General features: G+C 37.3%; 2 protein-coding genes and 1 long non-coding RNA gene across 3 annotated transcripts; 1 reads left to right on the plus strand and 2 right to left on the minus strand.

Annotated features, from left to right (window-relative positions):
• Nucleotides 1-3,482: 3,482 nt before the first annotated feature.
• On the minus strand, nt 3,483-6,184 carry LOC106328324 (putative inactive flavonol synthase 2). Its single transcript, XM_013766748.1, has 3 exons — nt 5,628-6,184; nt 5,185-5,512; nt 3,483-3,838 (listed from the first exon to the last, which is right to left on the minus strand). The coding sequence occupies exons 1-3, from the start codon at nt 6,104-6,106 to the stop codon at nt 3,623-3,625; spliced, it is 1,023 nt and encodes a 340-aa protein (XP_013622202.1). The 5' UTR covers nt 6,107-6,184; the 3' UTR covers nt 3,483-3,622.
• A 2,535-nt stretch (nt 6,185-8,719) lies between these two features.
• Nucleotides 8,720-10,726, minus strand: LOC106335952 (glutamate-1-semialdehyde 2,1-aminomutase, chloroplastic). The gene is made up of 3 exons (XM_013774647.1): nt 10,464-10,726; nt 9,514-10,332; nt 8,720-9,266 (listed from the first exon to the last, which is right to left on the minus strand). The coding sequence occupies exons 1-3, from the start codon at nt 10,641-10,643 to the stop codon at nt 8,844-8,846; spliced, it is 1,422 nt and encodes a 473-aa protein (XP_013630101.1). The 5' UTR covers nt 10,644-10,726; the 3' UTR covers nt 8,720-8,843.
• Nucleotides 10,727-10,886: 160 nt separating this feature from the next.
• Nucleotides 10,887-12,233, plus strand: LOC106333547. The gene is made up of 2 exons (XR_001268412.1): nt 10,887-11,103; nt 11,616-12,233. It is a non-coding gene; the product is annotated as an uncharacterized LOC106333547 (long non-coding RNA).
• The last annotated feature ends 1,884 nt before the right edge of the window (nt 12,234-14,117 follow it).

Raw genomic sequence — 14,117 nt, forward strand, 5'->3', positions numbered from 1 at the left:
GAGGAGGCGGTGCGAAGGAGTTATAGGGATATTTTTGGTTTTTTTTTGTTAGATTTAGATTTTAAACCCGGTTTAGTTTTGGGTACATTATAGTGCTTTTTGCATATTTCTAGTCTGGTTACAATTACTAAAAATTCTATTTTTTAATTTTCTTTTTTTACAATATTTTCCAATTCTATATCCCATAAAAAAACAAAATTAGTAATTCAAACCGAAAAATGTGTCAATATAGAAAATATTAGCTATTCAGTATTACCTAGAATATAAACGTCATAGCACAAGTAAAACGCGGTATTATAATATTCAATGGCACAAAAAAATTGCTATTAAATGTTGAAAATCCAAAAAAAAACTGAGTTACAAAAATGTATTCTATGACAAAAAAACAAATGTCATAACAAAATATTTTATGGCACACGAAAAATGCCACGTAAAATATTTAAATAGCAAAAAGAAATCGCTATAAATAGGTATAATATAACACAGGACCAACGCTATAATATATGTATATTGTTACAGCACGCGAAAAACGCTACGCTAGGGGGGATCTATTATAGCTGCGGCTGTCACGGCGTTCTTCGAAACGCTATGAAAACGATATGATAGCGTTTATCGGGTGCTATTAATACCGATATTTCTTGTAGTGAGCCTTATTGGCTTCAGGTAATGGAGTTGATCAAGGAGGTCTCATCTCACTGTTCCTCATGAGAAACTCATTATTAGCCTCAGCTAATAATAGGCATGAGATCAGATCAGTATAGGCGGTGAACCCTTTCTTTATGTATTGTTGTTGCAGCAACACGTTGCTAGAATGGAATGTGGAGAAAGTCTTTTCCAACAAATCCTTCTCTGTTACAGTCTCACCACAAAGTCTCATCTTGGAGATAATTTTGAATAGAGATGAGTTATATTCATCCACGGTTTTGAAATCTTGGATTCTCAGATGTTTCCAATCATATGTAGCCTTTGGTAGTAACACTGTTTTCTGGTAATCATATCTCCGCTGTAAAGCGGTCCAAAGTTCTAGAGGATTCTCAATAGTGAGATACTGATCTTTTAGACCCTCAGTGAGATGATGGCTGATAATACTTATTGCCATGTATAAATTTTTTTCATTCTCTTTATTCTCCTCGATGATAGTATCACACGGCTATGGGGATGATATGCAATGAGGCCACACGGCCTAGGTGATATATGATGCATAGCAAACTTAGGATTTAGATGATCTATATGCAGCAAGATTATTATGCACTAAGGCCACACAGCCATACTATCAAGACACAAACAAGGCCACACGGCCACGGTGAAATTACTAGCATACGAATTCACTAAGGGTTATATAGCAATTTAGCTTTCAATCCAAGGCAATGAATCGGAATTAGGGTTTATGCAGATTTAGGGTTTCAGAAACAAGTCTGGTCAACTTAGGGTTTAGGCTTTCAGATTAGGGTTTAAAAACAATTAATCTAGCCACTGATCCTAAACTTCAAATTAATTTAGAAATCTAGCAATTAAATTTAGCAGTATTTTAAGGTTTCATATTCGATATTAGGGTTTTTAGAAAACGGGTTATGAGATCAATCAAACTATCAACCTAACTCTCAATCAACAAGATCAATCAAAACAAATAAGAATCAAACATGCTTCAATTCGGATTTATAACATGCTATTTAGGGTAAAACGAATTTAGGGTTTTCAGAAAACAGAAACATATCAGAAGGTAAAATATTCTAGCAACATAAACCTCAAAACATTAAAAGATTTAATCAAACAAGAACAATCATCAAAACGGATTCACATTAGGGACCATATAAAGGAACCATATGCTTAAATATCCCTTGATTTGATTTCTAGCAATTTTAGGATTTACGTTTTCTGGGTTTTGATTTAATCATAGATCAAGGGATATTTAAGCACACTATATGATCATTAGATCATAGGGTTTTGAGATTCAAAACCGATTAGGGTTTTGAGTTTAATTGATCAATAGATCAATCTCGATTTAGGGTTTGGGGATTAAACTTTTAGAGCTTTGATTTACTCATTAGGGTTTGATCTATTATCCTATGGCTTTTATCATAAAGATTAGGTTTTATGGTTTCATTCTTTATCAATCAACCCAATTCGATTCATATGTTCTTAGAATTCGAATTACCTTTAGCTTAGTTGATTGTTGAAACCGGACCACCAAAGAATGAACCTCGAGCTGGACAGTAACGGGATGCGAGCTGGCCTGGACGCGAGCTGGCCTGGAACGGATTGAGGCTGAGATCGCGAGCGGCTGATCGTTGAACGGGAGCTGTTGCTGTCGGTTCGCGAGCGGCTCTGATGCGAACGGGACGCTTGCTGTCTGGAACGCGAGCTGTCCTGGATCAAGAGCTGAGGCTGAGTTCGTATGAGCTGAGATCGTTTGAAGCTGAGACGGGAACGCGGGGTTTCTGATCGGGAACGCGTAGGATCGGGATGCAATCGGGATTAGGGTGTTCACCGGGTAGGATCGATTTTTGGTTTTAGCTTTAGGGTTTTAGAGGTTATCGTGCTGATAACATGTTATAAAACTAAGGGGAATAGTTTGTATATTTATTCATAAAAAATATGGTTCCTTTATATAAGGATTACAAGATATAGAAATATGGAAAGTATCCAAAACCTAAACCAACTAGGATTAGGAAAACTAATAAGACAAAAGAAAAGAAAAACATCACAAAGACTTAGCCGTCTATGTGTATGGGCCGAGTATGGTTTTGGAAGATGCTATGGTAATCTTATGTGTGGACCAATTATTAATTTAAGAAAACCCTTTGACAGAAAAAAAGTAAAGAGGATATTGATGATGTTCGTTTACGTGTCGCGCGACCTACGACCTGCGACATACGACCTGCGACTGATCGCAGGTCGCAAGTTGTTGTTCGTTTTGATATCGCGTAACATGCGACCTGCGATTGGTCGCATGTCGCAAGTCGCAGATTGTTGTTCGTTTTGATGTTGCGCGACTGATCGCGCGACCAGTCGCGGGTTCCCATTCAAGTCGCCCGAAAAAACAGCGACTAAAAATTAAGAAAATTTTGATCGCGCGACTGGTCGCAGGTCGCAGATCGCAGGTCGCGCGACACGTAAACGAACATATTTTATATATATAAATAAAATGATCAAATATATAAAAGAAACCATCGATAATATATACAAATAAACTCACTATGCGCAAGGCACAAGTACTTTTGAATCATTTAAAATTGTCAAGATAACAAAAACAAATCCACCACCTGCGCACTAATACAAGTACTTAATTACGACAATAGTGTAATAATTAGTGTTCTTAGAGAAAATCCTAAATATTTGTAAGAAAATTAATAATTCGATATATATCTTCAAGGACTTATCAATGTTTGGCCGACAAACCCCATATTCGATTACGATAAAGAATAATAAATCTTTAAAACCATTGATAAAGGCTCTTCTTGTTAATTATATAAACTTCAAACTGTAGTAAATTATTTGGTCCTTTTGCATAAATAAACTTACGTAGAAGATAAATTTTACAATACGTAGCATAAACACACACAGGACTGGGAATTTTGATTTGTAGAAAGGAGAAAGAAAAATAAACTGATTATCATTTGAATCAGTCGACGGGAAGCTTATAAAGCCTACGGTATTTAAAGTCCTTGCAGATAATAGACTTGAACATAGAAGGATTATCGCCGGTAATGAGCTCAGGCAATGGTCGGATGACGACATCAGGATTAGCATCGACAAAAACCGGCCACGACATCCTCTGCTTTTCTTTATCCACCGTCACTCTATGCAACACATTCTTGTACTTCCCGTTGCTCAGCCTCTGCAAGATCCACCAAAAACTAGTAATATAATCTACTGATGTTTCATAATATATCCACAGTAAAATAAATCATGGTTTGTTTTTTTTTTTTGCAAAAAAAATTCTATTGAATGCGAGAGTTTACAAAACATACAACACTTTGCTAGCTTATTCTTAGCTTCCAGAGTAATAACCGAAACAGAAGAGACAAACACAGAAGTAAAAAGAGCCCAAAAACCGCTTAGAATGAGCTAAACCAAGCGCCTCAAGGTGCGGACATGAACTGAGACAAGATAGTGAGCTAAGGTACCCGCTCATACCACCTAGCACTAAGCCAATCCTTGAGAGGACAGAAGAAGCTACCAACGCACAGAGACCAAGCAACCGAAGACCAAAGACCCGATCAACCTCTAAATGGCTCAAACCCCTTTGGTTTAAATAAGAACAGCAAACCCACATTACGCAACAAAGTTTTCTTGAGGAGAATACCCGGACAGTCAACATAACTGCTCGGGAGGAGAATGCACAAGGATATAGTGATGCAAAGTGTAAACCTGAGGAGGATCTGTTGGTGGCGAGAGAAGAAGCACAGGCCGCAATCACTAATTTGAACCTATCAGAGCGGCAAGGGAAAGAAGCACAGACACTGACTAGGTCACTAACTAGGACCCAAGGCAGCACAACCGAGAATCATCCAAAGCAAGAACCGAGGAGCAACAATGTCAGATAAGCCGGAGAGAGACAAGGGAAGCCTTTGACAGAAACAGAACACATCGACAAGGAAAGAGGCACAGACCATCCCGACGGCAAGGGAAGAGCACAGATCAGGCTTGCTTTGTGGGAGACTGACTACAGAAACACTCATCTCAACCAAACTTTCAGAACCAGGACCAACTCAGAGAACACGAGTACACCAACAACAGAGGAGGAACATAGAAAAATATGAAGGCACAGAAAAAGACAGAGACTTGCGCAAGAGGAACGAAATTAAACCAAGGAGAAGGCCAGCAATACCGCTGAAATAGGAGAGAAGCTCTACCACCATGTAGAAACTTGGAAATGGAGAAACCTCCTACGCCTGAACTACGAGGGAGAGCGCGAACGCTGGCTGGAAACAGTGACGGTCGGAGATGGAAGCTTTTACCGATGTCAAGCTCTACCGGAGAAGACAGTACCACCGTGATTCAGAGCCAAGAACACAGTCGACATTACGACACAAGAGAGAAGAGGGGAAGAGGACATATGGCGAAGACGCAGAAGCCCATCTCCTCCCACGCAGAATCGATGACGGTGGCTACTAGGGTTTGTAGATGAGGAAGAGAGACACTAGAGAGAGTTTCTAAACAAAAAAAAGAACAAAAACATACCAGTATCTGATCACCGATGGTGACTGTTACGGAAGAGGGAACGTACTGGACATCGAACCAGTGGCCTTCATGGAAAACCTGAAGACCTGGAACTTCATTGGTGACGATGAGTGCGAGTGCGACGATGTCAGTGTGCTCCGGTAGTCCCAAGGTCGCATCCGGTTGTGGATTAGGCGGGAAGTTGTTGATTCTCAGTACATACTCCGACTTTTCGCCACCCAGACCTTCCTTTAACGCCTCATGCCGTAGCCCTAATCCTTCTGATAAAAAACCCAAAAGCCTCTCCGCTAGCTTCTTCGTCTCCTTTGTGTACTCCTCAATCACCTCCCTATAAAAACACCCATGCCCCCGCCCAAAAACAAAATATTGGGATATTTTGATGAGTGGTTCATTCTAGTGCCATATTTCATAACAACCGTTTGCATCCTAAAGATTCGTCGTACCTATACTGCGGAGGGTTTCTCGGCCAGTATTTGTAGTTGATACATGACTGTGGCAAGATTCTGTGGAAAAGATTATCGGCCCAAACCTCTCCTTCTGTATACTTGAGATTCCTCGTGTAACCTTCGAAGTCTTGGGAATCATCTGGTTTCGCTACGGCTTTCTTCTCCGTCTCCGGTAGCTCGAAGAACTGTGTACCAACCTCCTTCAACCTCCGTATCAGATCCATCGAGATCCCATGATTCACCACGTGAAAGACCCCCCACTCTTGGCTCGCCTTCACCACCGCACGTGACACTAGCTCTTCGTCCGGGTTGCTTAGATCAACGATAGGGATCGTCTCGGACGGTGGAGATGTGGGCTGGTATCTCTTGACTTCCATGATCGTAGATGGAGACGATGGCGAAGGTGGACGGTTAGAGGTTTGGTTTAAATAGTGAAATGTTGTGGTGTGGACCGTGGTGGCAAAGGCCTTTACCATATTTTTTTAACTTTGTTGTCGATGTTTATTATTCATTGCATCTGAGCAACGTATGAGAATTGTTTTCTCTTTACTGCATAGCGTCAGTAAAATAATTAGCAAAACTAATTTATGGCGATCTAGTAGTTTATGCCATTTCAGTTATGATTAACAACCGTAAATGTTTTTAAAGACAATAATATTTTTTTTATAGAACTACAGTAGATATTCTCTCGTACTTATGCATAAATACAAAATATTAATATAATGGGATGATGTACCGTTTTGATTTGTTTATAAATTTTATTATTTTGTAATATATAAGTATGCAACATAAATAAAAAGGTGTGTAAATTATACCATGGTATTATGTTAATTAAATGTGTCTTGTCATGTATAATAATTTGGATCAGTTCAATTATTATGTTGGTTATGTTTGGTTACCTCTATTCTCTCTAATTGAATCACAATTTATTATTATTCTAATTTGATTAAAATGTGATTAGTTTTAAGTTCATTTAGTTTGATTCATCCTATTATATTTATAGATATATGAGTGTCACATATAAAAAAAACTAATTTCTCGAAAAATATTATAAAAATATAATTTTATTCAAATAAAAGAAATCTATTGTACAAATAGCTATGACAATTCTTTTATAGTCTTTGACAAGAACAAGACAAAAATATATCACAGCAGCGTACATATACTATTTTTCGATCACTAATCATCGGTAATAAAAATTGGTTGGATTTATAAGAGTGAGTAAATATTTTACTTTAGTTTATAGTTAGTTTTGTTAATTTCACACAAGTTCTTATTCTGTATTTTTACAGCGATAACAACAGCCTTTTTTAAGCAACACTTTCACAACGTCCACGAACAATTTTCCGTGTTAGATTTAACTTGGGTTAAAAGCAAGTCTACAAAAAGGTTGAATAGTCCCTATCGCACCAACCCCCAATGGTGTTTGTATATAAAATAACCAAAACCACATAAGTCAACCACCACCTACCTACCAATCTATTAACTTATGCACGTGTTGAAAAACGAAAACAAACTCTGCTAGTTTGTGTCCTCCTTACGCGAGAATAATTATGAAAAGCTCTTTTTCATTTCTTTTTTTTATTCTCTTTAAACTTGTTTACGAGGAAACTTGAACACGATAGCAACATTAGTTTGTGTGGTCGTATTCCGAACAATTGAACAGAACAAATCCATTTGAATGCACAAAGCAAAAATAATTCAGGAGAATACACGGGAAAAGGGCATTTTTACGCCCCAACAATTTGCGTTGTACCTTTTTAGACCCAAACAAAACATAAGTGCGAAATCATTCCTGAACTGAGATTTTTTAAAAAAAATTCGACCCAAACTTGACTCTGTAACATAAAATCCTACCTTGACTAACTTATCGTTAGTCAACCGTTAAACCATGCTTAGTCGGATAAAGAAAAAGTACCGATTTCAACCCGTACAATTTCGGTCATGCCATTTTAGACCTAAACAATAACTAAGTGTGATTTCATACCCAAACTGAACAATAATTTAAATTGCATACCCGAACTGAACGATAGTTTGAATTTCATATAAAAACTACTCTTAGTTTAACTAATGTTTGGTTAGTTAACCGTCATTTTTGAGCGAGTCAGTGTCTAGGCAGAGATGACGTGTTGAGAAAGAGTTAAAACGATGTCATTTTAGCTAAAATAATAAAATTCTGTCACTTGGAGGGCCGAACCCACGACATGCAAGTGAATTAAACGAACACTTTGCCATCAAGTCGGTAACTTTTGCCATATTTACATATATACTAACTTATATCTTTGTCATGTTCGCCAATCCGCACTCTTTCATGTTACACCATTGTTTTTCTTCTTCTCGATACTAGGTTTGCTCACGGATTTGTCGTGGATCGATCCCTGATTAAATGGATTCGATTTCTTGGGCTTGATAATGCCTCGGTTCATGCTAATTCTTTTTTAGACGAAGAAACTAATCTCCACTCTTGTCTACGTGTTGTAGCCGGAGCTGCTCTTTTTGGCTCCTAACATTACCTTCTAATGCGATTTTAAAATGCTCATTACTATCAAAAATAGAACTTCCTAAAGTCCAAAGACCGAAACTTCTGAAATTGGCAACTGAGAGAGATAGCAAGAGGAAGAAGAAGCTAGTGATTTCTTTACTTGTGGTACCTATATAATTTAGTATATATGTAGATTTTACAAAACTTGTCTAGTACAGTGGTTTAATGCTCAGTTTAGTGCTTCTCTAGGTGTGTTTTCGAATCTTAGTGAGTGTTTTTTAATTAGTTTAGTTAATACGACGTCGGTTGACTAACCAAACGTTAGTAAAGTAATTTTTTATGTTAATATTAAAGTTTGGGTATGAAATTCAAATTATTGTTCAGTTTGGGTATGAAAATCACACTCACTCATTGTCCAGGTCTGAAAAGGCATGACCGAAATTGTATGGGTTGAAATCGGCACTTTTTCTTTATCCAACTAAGCATGGTTTAACGGTTGACTAACGATGTAAGATTTCATGTTACGGAGTCAAGTTTGGATCGAAATTTTTTAAAAAATCTCAGTTCATAAATGATTTCGCACTTATGTTTTGTTTGGGTCTAAAAAGACACGACGTAAATTGTTGGGGTCTAAAAATGTCATTTTCCCGAGAATACACCATAAAGGCTACTTCATCATACAAAACTCTCAAGCTACCGATGTATAAAACAAAAACAAGAACAAGAACGCTCTAGATCCTTCCGAGGACCCTCTCAGCCGCAGAAATGGTAAACTGTATATCCTCAGGAGTGTGAGCCAAGCTGGTAAACCCAGCCTCGAACTGAGACGGTGCAAAGTAAACACCTTCTTCCAACATTCCTCTGAAAAACCTACCAAACTTCTCCGTGTCGCTCTTCTTCGCGTCAGCAAAGTTGTAAACCGGTCCTTCTGCGAAAAAGAAACCGAACATACCACTTATGTAACCGCCGCACATTGGATGTCCTGTTTTCTTCCCTGCTTCCAAGATTCCATTGGTTAGCTCCTTGGTGATCTTGTCTAAGTACTCGTATGTCCCTGGCTGCTTAAGCCGCTTCAGCGTGTGGATACCTGCGGTCATTGCCAACGGGTTACCACTTAGTGTCCCAGCTTGGTACATTGGTCCTGCAGGAGCAACCTGCAACAAAAAAAAAACAGAAAATATTAAATCCTACAATGCTTAAAAAATAAATTAAAAAAATTAATCAGACCTAAATGGATACCCTTTTATTTAAAGGGTGTGCCCGTAAAGTAAACCGGCCTAAAAGGGCTGACCTATATAAGCCCATTTACTTTTAAACGAGCTAACAATTTTATAACAGGCCCGTTTAGGCCCGTGGGCTTAAGACCCATTTAACATCTCTACGTGTAGGTTCAGATCTTACCATCTCCATAATATCTCGTCTTCCACCGTAAGCTCCCACGGGAAGACCACCACCGATGATTTTCCCAAGAGTAGTCAAGTCAGGAGTGATTCCAAAGTACTCTTGAGCTCCACCATAAGCTAAACGAAAGCCAGTCATGACCTCATCGAAGATGAGAAGAGCACCATTGTCTTTAGTCAGCTGCCTTAAACCGTTGATGAACTCAGGCGTAGGAGTGATGAAACCAGAGTTACCAACAACAGGTTCGAGAATAACCGCAGAGATCTCTCCTTTATGAGCCTCAAAGAGCTTCGCAACAGCTTCAATATCATTGTACGGAGTCGTTAGAGTATCTGAAGTAGCCGCTTTAGGTACACCAGGCGAGTCAGGTAGTCCTAAAGTGGCTACACCACTCCCAGCTTTCACAAGGAAAGCGTTGGCGTGACCGTGATAACAACCTTCGAACTTGATGAACTTCTCTTTGTTAGTGAAGGCTCTGGCGAGACGGAGGATTCCCATACAAGCTTCGGTCCCGGAGTTAACAAACCGAACCATCTCAATGCTGGGAACAGCTGAGATAACCATCTCGGCTAGAACATTCTCTAAGAGACAAGGAGCGCCAAAGCTTGTTCCTTTCTTCATGGTCTCAGCTAGAGCCGCGAGAACCTCGTCGTCCGCGTGGCCGATGATAGCTGGTCCCCAAGATCCAACGTAGTCAATGTACTCGTTTCCATCGATGTCCCACATCTTTGAGCCTTTAACTGAATCAATCAAAACGGGTTGTCCACCAACGGATTTGAAGGCTCGAACAGGGGAGTTCACACCTCCAGGCATTAGATTCTTTAACACAAAAAAATCATTTTTGACAATAAAGGTTAGTCCTTTTGCAACCCAAAGTCTGATCATTTCAAGTCTAATGAACATTTCGTTTACTACAATTCAATCAAAGTTTCGATTTTTTTTATACTGACCTTGGCGGCATTGAAAGCTTCCTCGGACTTCTGAAGGGTGAAGCTCTTCTTCTTCTCGTCGACGGAAACTGACATCTTGATGCTGCAGCGAGTAGACGGAGAGGAAGAAACTCTCTTCGAGATCTTCGAGGAGCATGAAAAGCCCAAGGCAGTTCCCGATCCCGTTAGCGTCGCCGACATCTTTGCTCTCGCGGTCGGAGACGGAGTTGGTAGTAATCGCAATGGGGGGGGGGGCTTTCTAAGAGAAGAATAGTCAACAAGATAAGGCGATAGATGGCGAGCAATCCTGTTTTTATATGTCCAGACCGGGTTGGATCTTACCCGGATACCATATTTTAATTTAATTTAGTGCTATGTGCTTGAGAAAAAAGTATAAGAAATAGTGAATTATTTTAAAATGTGTGTTGGGCTGTTGCTTTTGAAGTTGTGTTCAGCCCGGGTAGATGGAGTCCGCTCTCCAACCCTAATTATGTCTGATTGAAGAGTTGAAGATCGTCTCACCTCTTTGTCCGACGGCGACGCGGTGACGTCTGGGCTCCTTCTCGCCATCTGAAACGGTCCGAGCTGTGACACAGTGTTTAATCTCATCCAATGTGTCATTTAGATCTGCAGCAAGGCGGTGTATAATCTATATAAATATGTGAGTATTTCTCATCTTCAGCACACCATCTCTTCATATTTGTCACAATATACTGGTTTTTTTCCTCTTGACTTGAAGTCCGGAAAGTGTTCTCCGTTGTCGAGGGTATGCTTCTGCCATATTACAAAGTTGATTTTTTATTTTTTACGTTTTGTTCATGAGGGTAGTGATTTCACCGGCTAAATTCTTTTGATTTTTTTTCACGGCTTTGTTCATGAGCACCGTTATTTAACCGGTTAAATTCTTTAGAATATATGTTTTTTCTTAAACATTTTTCACCGTTGTATTGGTCATGATTATCTTCTTCCGAGAGATTTATGTTTTTTCTGTGTTGCGTAGGTACGTGAGAAACAATAGTCTCATGTCTTTGTAATTGAAACAACTATTGTTTCTCTTCTTTGATACGTGTTGTTTTGTGTTTTAGGACTGTTAATTCGCGTGGTTTTGCATTTGTTCGATCATTTCTCTTTTCAAAACTTTGTTCATCACATTGGTTTTGTTGGTTTTCTCAGGGCTGTGTTTGATCCAATGGAAGGATTAGAATTGGTTTAGGCGCAAGAGATCTATGGAATGACCCGAGAAAGCAAAATCATGGAGCATCAAGGATCAGATTTGATGTGGGGAGAAAATGAGCTTATGGCTCAAGAAATCTGTTCTTCTTCTCACCAACTCATTAACACATATCGTAGCATCTGTTGCATGTCTGATCTTGGAGTCATTGTTGAGATTCAGCATGTTGGAAAGAGTTCTACTTGGATATACCCATCATCACTCGAATGTTTGTTATCAGCATCGGTGAACAGCATCAACACATCGACGGAACACGATAACGGAATCTCTGTGCTTTTCTCAGATTTTTATACTCTTTGGAGCTTTGGTAGTCTCATCGGCAGAGTAGTCTGAGAACAAAGAGATAACGACTGAGACAACAATAAAGCCAATTCTTTGAAGAGAAACAAAGACATGACAGGAAGACACTTCCATATTTTTCACCATCTTATGGAGGGTCAAACCAGAAATTAGCAAGGCGGGGATCAAGTGGACAACCCAATGAAATCATAACAGAACATTTGTCTTTAAGAGCTGAGACAATGAATCTTGAAACTCTAATAGGAGACTGGGTTAGACCATCATGCAACCTCTTATTACACTATTGCTAGCATAACATATCTATCCGGGTGGACATTAGGCAGTCGATGAATAATATTAAACCAAGCTAGCAGTACCGAAGATAAGTGGAACCTGTCCAGCATAGATGTCCAAATGACAGCTAGCCAAAGCAATTCCATTTCTCACATTTGTCAAAAACAATTCATTAATCAGTATCTGTTAACTTATACATTCTCTCACTAAATATTCACATTTATATCAATGACTTTTCATAGGAGTACTTCATATTCTAATCAAAAACAAATCAACCATAGGTCCACACACTTGAATAAGATTTGTTCAACCACACCTCAACCGTAGATTTACAATATAAACAACAAAGAACTAATGATAAATATTAAAATTAATGTTATCCAAGTAATTGATCTTTACATATGTTAAAATATATTAAAAACTCAGCTATTGGAATAAGTAAAGTAAAGAAATATATAAGTTAATATTATAACACTAGGGTGTAACTAAAATAACAATTTCCAATCGATTAATTCAGCTATTTTGTTTTAAAATGATTTATTTTAATTAGTGAACAGCTTTCAAAATATTAGATCATCAAATAATTGCTGTTTATTTTTATATCAATTGTTCAAAAATCCAGTAGTACACAAAATTGAAAATTAATTTATATTTTCGTTTAAATAATAGTTATAAAAATAAAAATATCAGTAAATTCAATCGAACACAAAATTGAAAAAAATATTATATATATATATATATATAGTTTTTAATGCTTGCATTTTCAAAATAATATTCTACTTAATCTCATAATAAAATAGAATATTTATAAATTATGTTTTCGTGTTTTTAAAAGAATCTAAGGTATATTTATGATATGAAAAAAATTAAAAATAGTAAAATAATGTTACAAGAGTACACTTATGTTATAACTACTAATTAAAATTTAAAATATATAATCGAAAGGGATTCTTTGAAGTTTTTATTTTCAGAAATAATGACAGTAACAATAGTGTAACTAATTGTTATTTCAAATAATATAATTAAAGATGTTAATTTTATAATTAATTATATTTCATGGAACATAAACAAATGTGGATCCAGTTATAAGTATCTTTCAAATAAATTTCAAATCTAAATTATTTTAAACATTAAGTAAATAGTAAAATGATATAGCGTAATATTTTGTGTTTTTAAGTAAATATTTTAGTTTGATTCTTTTATATGATCAAAATATGATTAATTTTGTTTAACAATTATTCTTTTGCTGATTTTGTAGTTATCTATAACGAGAGAGTAAGTGATACGTATTTTATAAAAATAGAAGACAAATCATCTATCACGCAGTTTACTTAACTACAACGATTTTGAAATTCAATTGACTGAAATTCTATATAAAATGATTTCATATAAATAATGTCTCATAGAAAATATATAATTGTATTTTTGAAATTAAAAAATGCATGTCAAATATTTTGAATCCATTTGCCGCGCAAAGCGCGGCTCGGCCCTAGTTTAAAATATAAAGTTGTGTGTTAGTGCCAAATTTACTATAGAAGTTTTTTGAAGTTATAGTTGCCTCTAGAATTTTGATTAATCTCTGAGGCTTTAACTCTGATATGAACGTTAATTATCTAGTTTATTTTATATTGGTTTAGAATGCACAACACATACGAACCAAAACTATATTAGACACTAGGGGTATGCCGGCGCTACGCGCCGGTTTTGTACGTTGGGTTGTCTAATAAGCTGAAAAAGCCATCTCTGATTGAATTTGTAATTCATGTTAAGTTGATGTATGTATAAGTTGCTTGGAAACGCAATAGATGATTGTTTTTGGAGGTTGCTGGTTTTTTTGGATGAGAAAGGGTGAGGAATTGAAATATATATAA

This window comes from Brassica oleracea, chromosome C3 (genome assembly GCF_000695525.1).
Source record: "Brassica oleracea var. oleracea cultivar TO1000 chromosome C3, BOL, whole genome shotgun sequence".
NCBI classification, from domain to species: domain Eukaryota; kingdom Viridiplantae; phylum Streptophyta; class Magnoliopsida; order Brassicales; family Brassicaceae; genus Brassica; species Brassica oleracea.

Excerpts from the sequence above, each read along its gene's own strand:
- LOC106335952 (XM_013774647.1), bottom strand. The coding sequence starts at position 10,643 with ATGTCGGCGACGCTAACGGGATCGGGAACTGCCTTGGGCTTTTCATGC. Across the intron at positions 10,333-10,463 it reads AAGCTTTCAATGCCGCCAAG|AATCTAATGCCTGGAGGTGT; the intron begins GTCAGTATAAAA and ends TTTGTGTTAAAG. Across the intron at positions 9,267-9,513 it reads GACGAGATATTATGGAGATG|GTTGCTCCTGCAGGACCAAT; the intron begins GTAAGATCTGAA and ends TTTTTGTTGCAG.
- LOC106328324 (XM_013766748.1), bottom strand. The coding sequence starts at position 6,106 with ATGGTAAAGGCCTTTGCCACCACGGTCCACACCACAACATTTCACTAT. Across the intron at positions 5,513-5,627 it reads AGAAACCCTCCGCAGTATAG|GGAGGTGATTGAGGAGTACA; the intron begins GTACGACGAATC and ends GTGTTTTTATAG. Across the intron at positions 3,839-5,184 it reads CCATCGGTGATCAGATACTG|AGGCTGAGCAACGGGAAGTA; the intron begins GTATGTTTTTGT and ends TGGATCTTGCAG.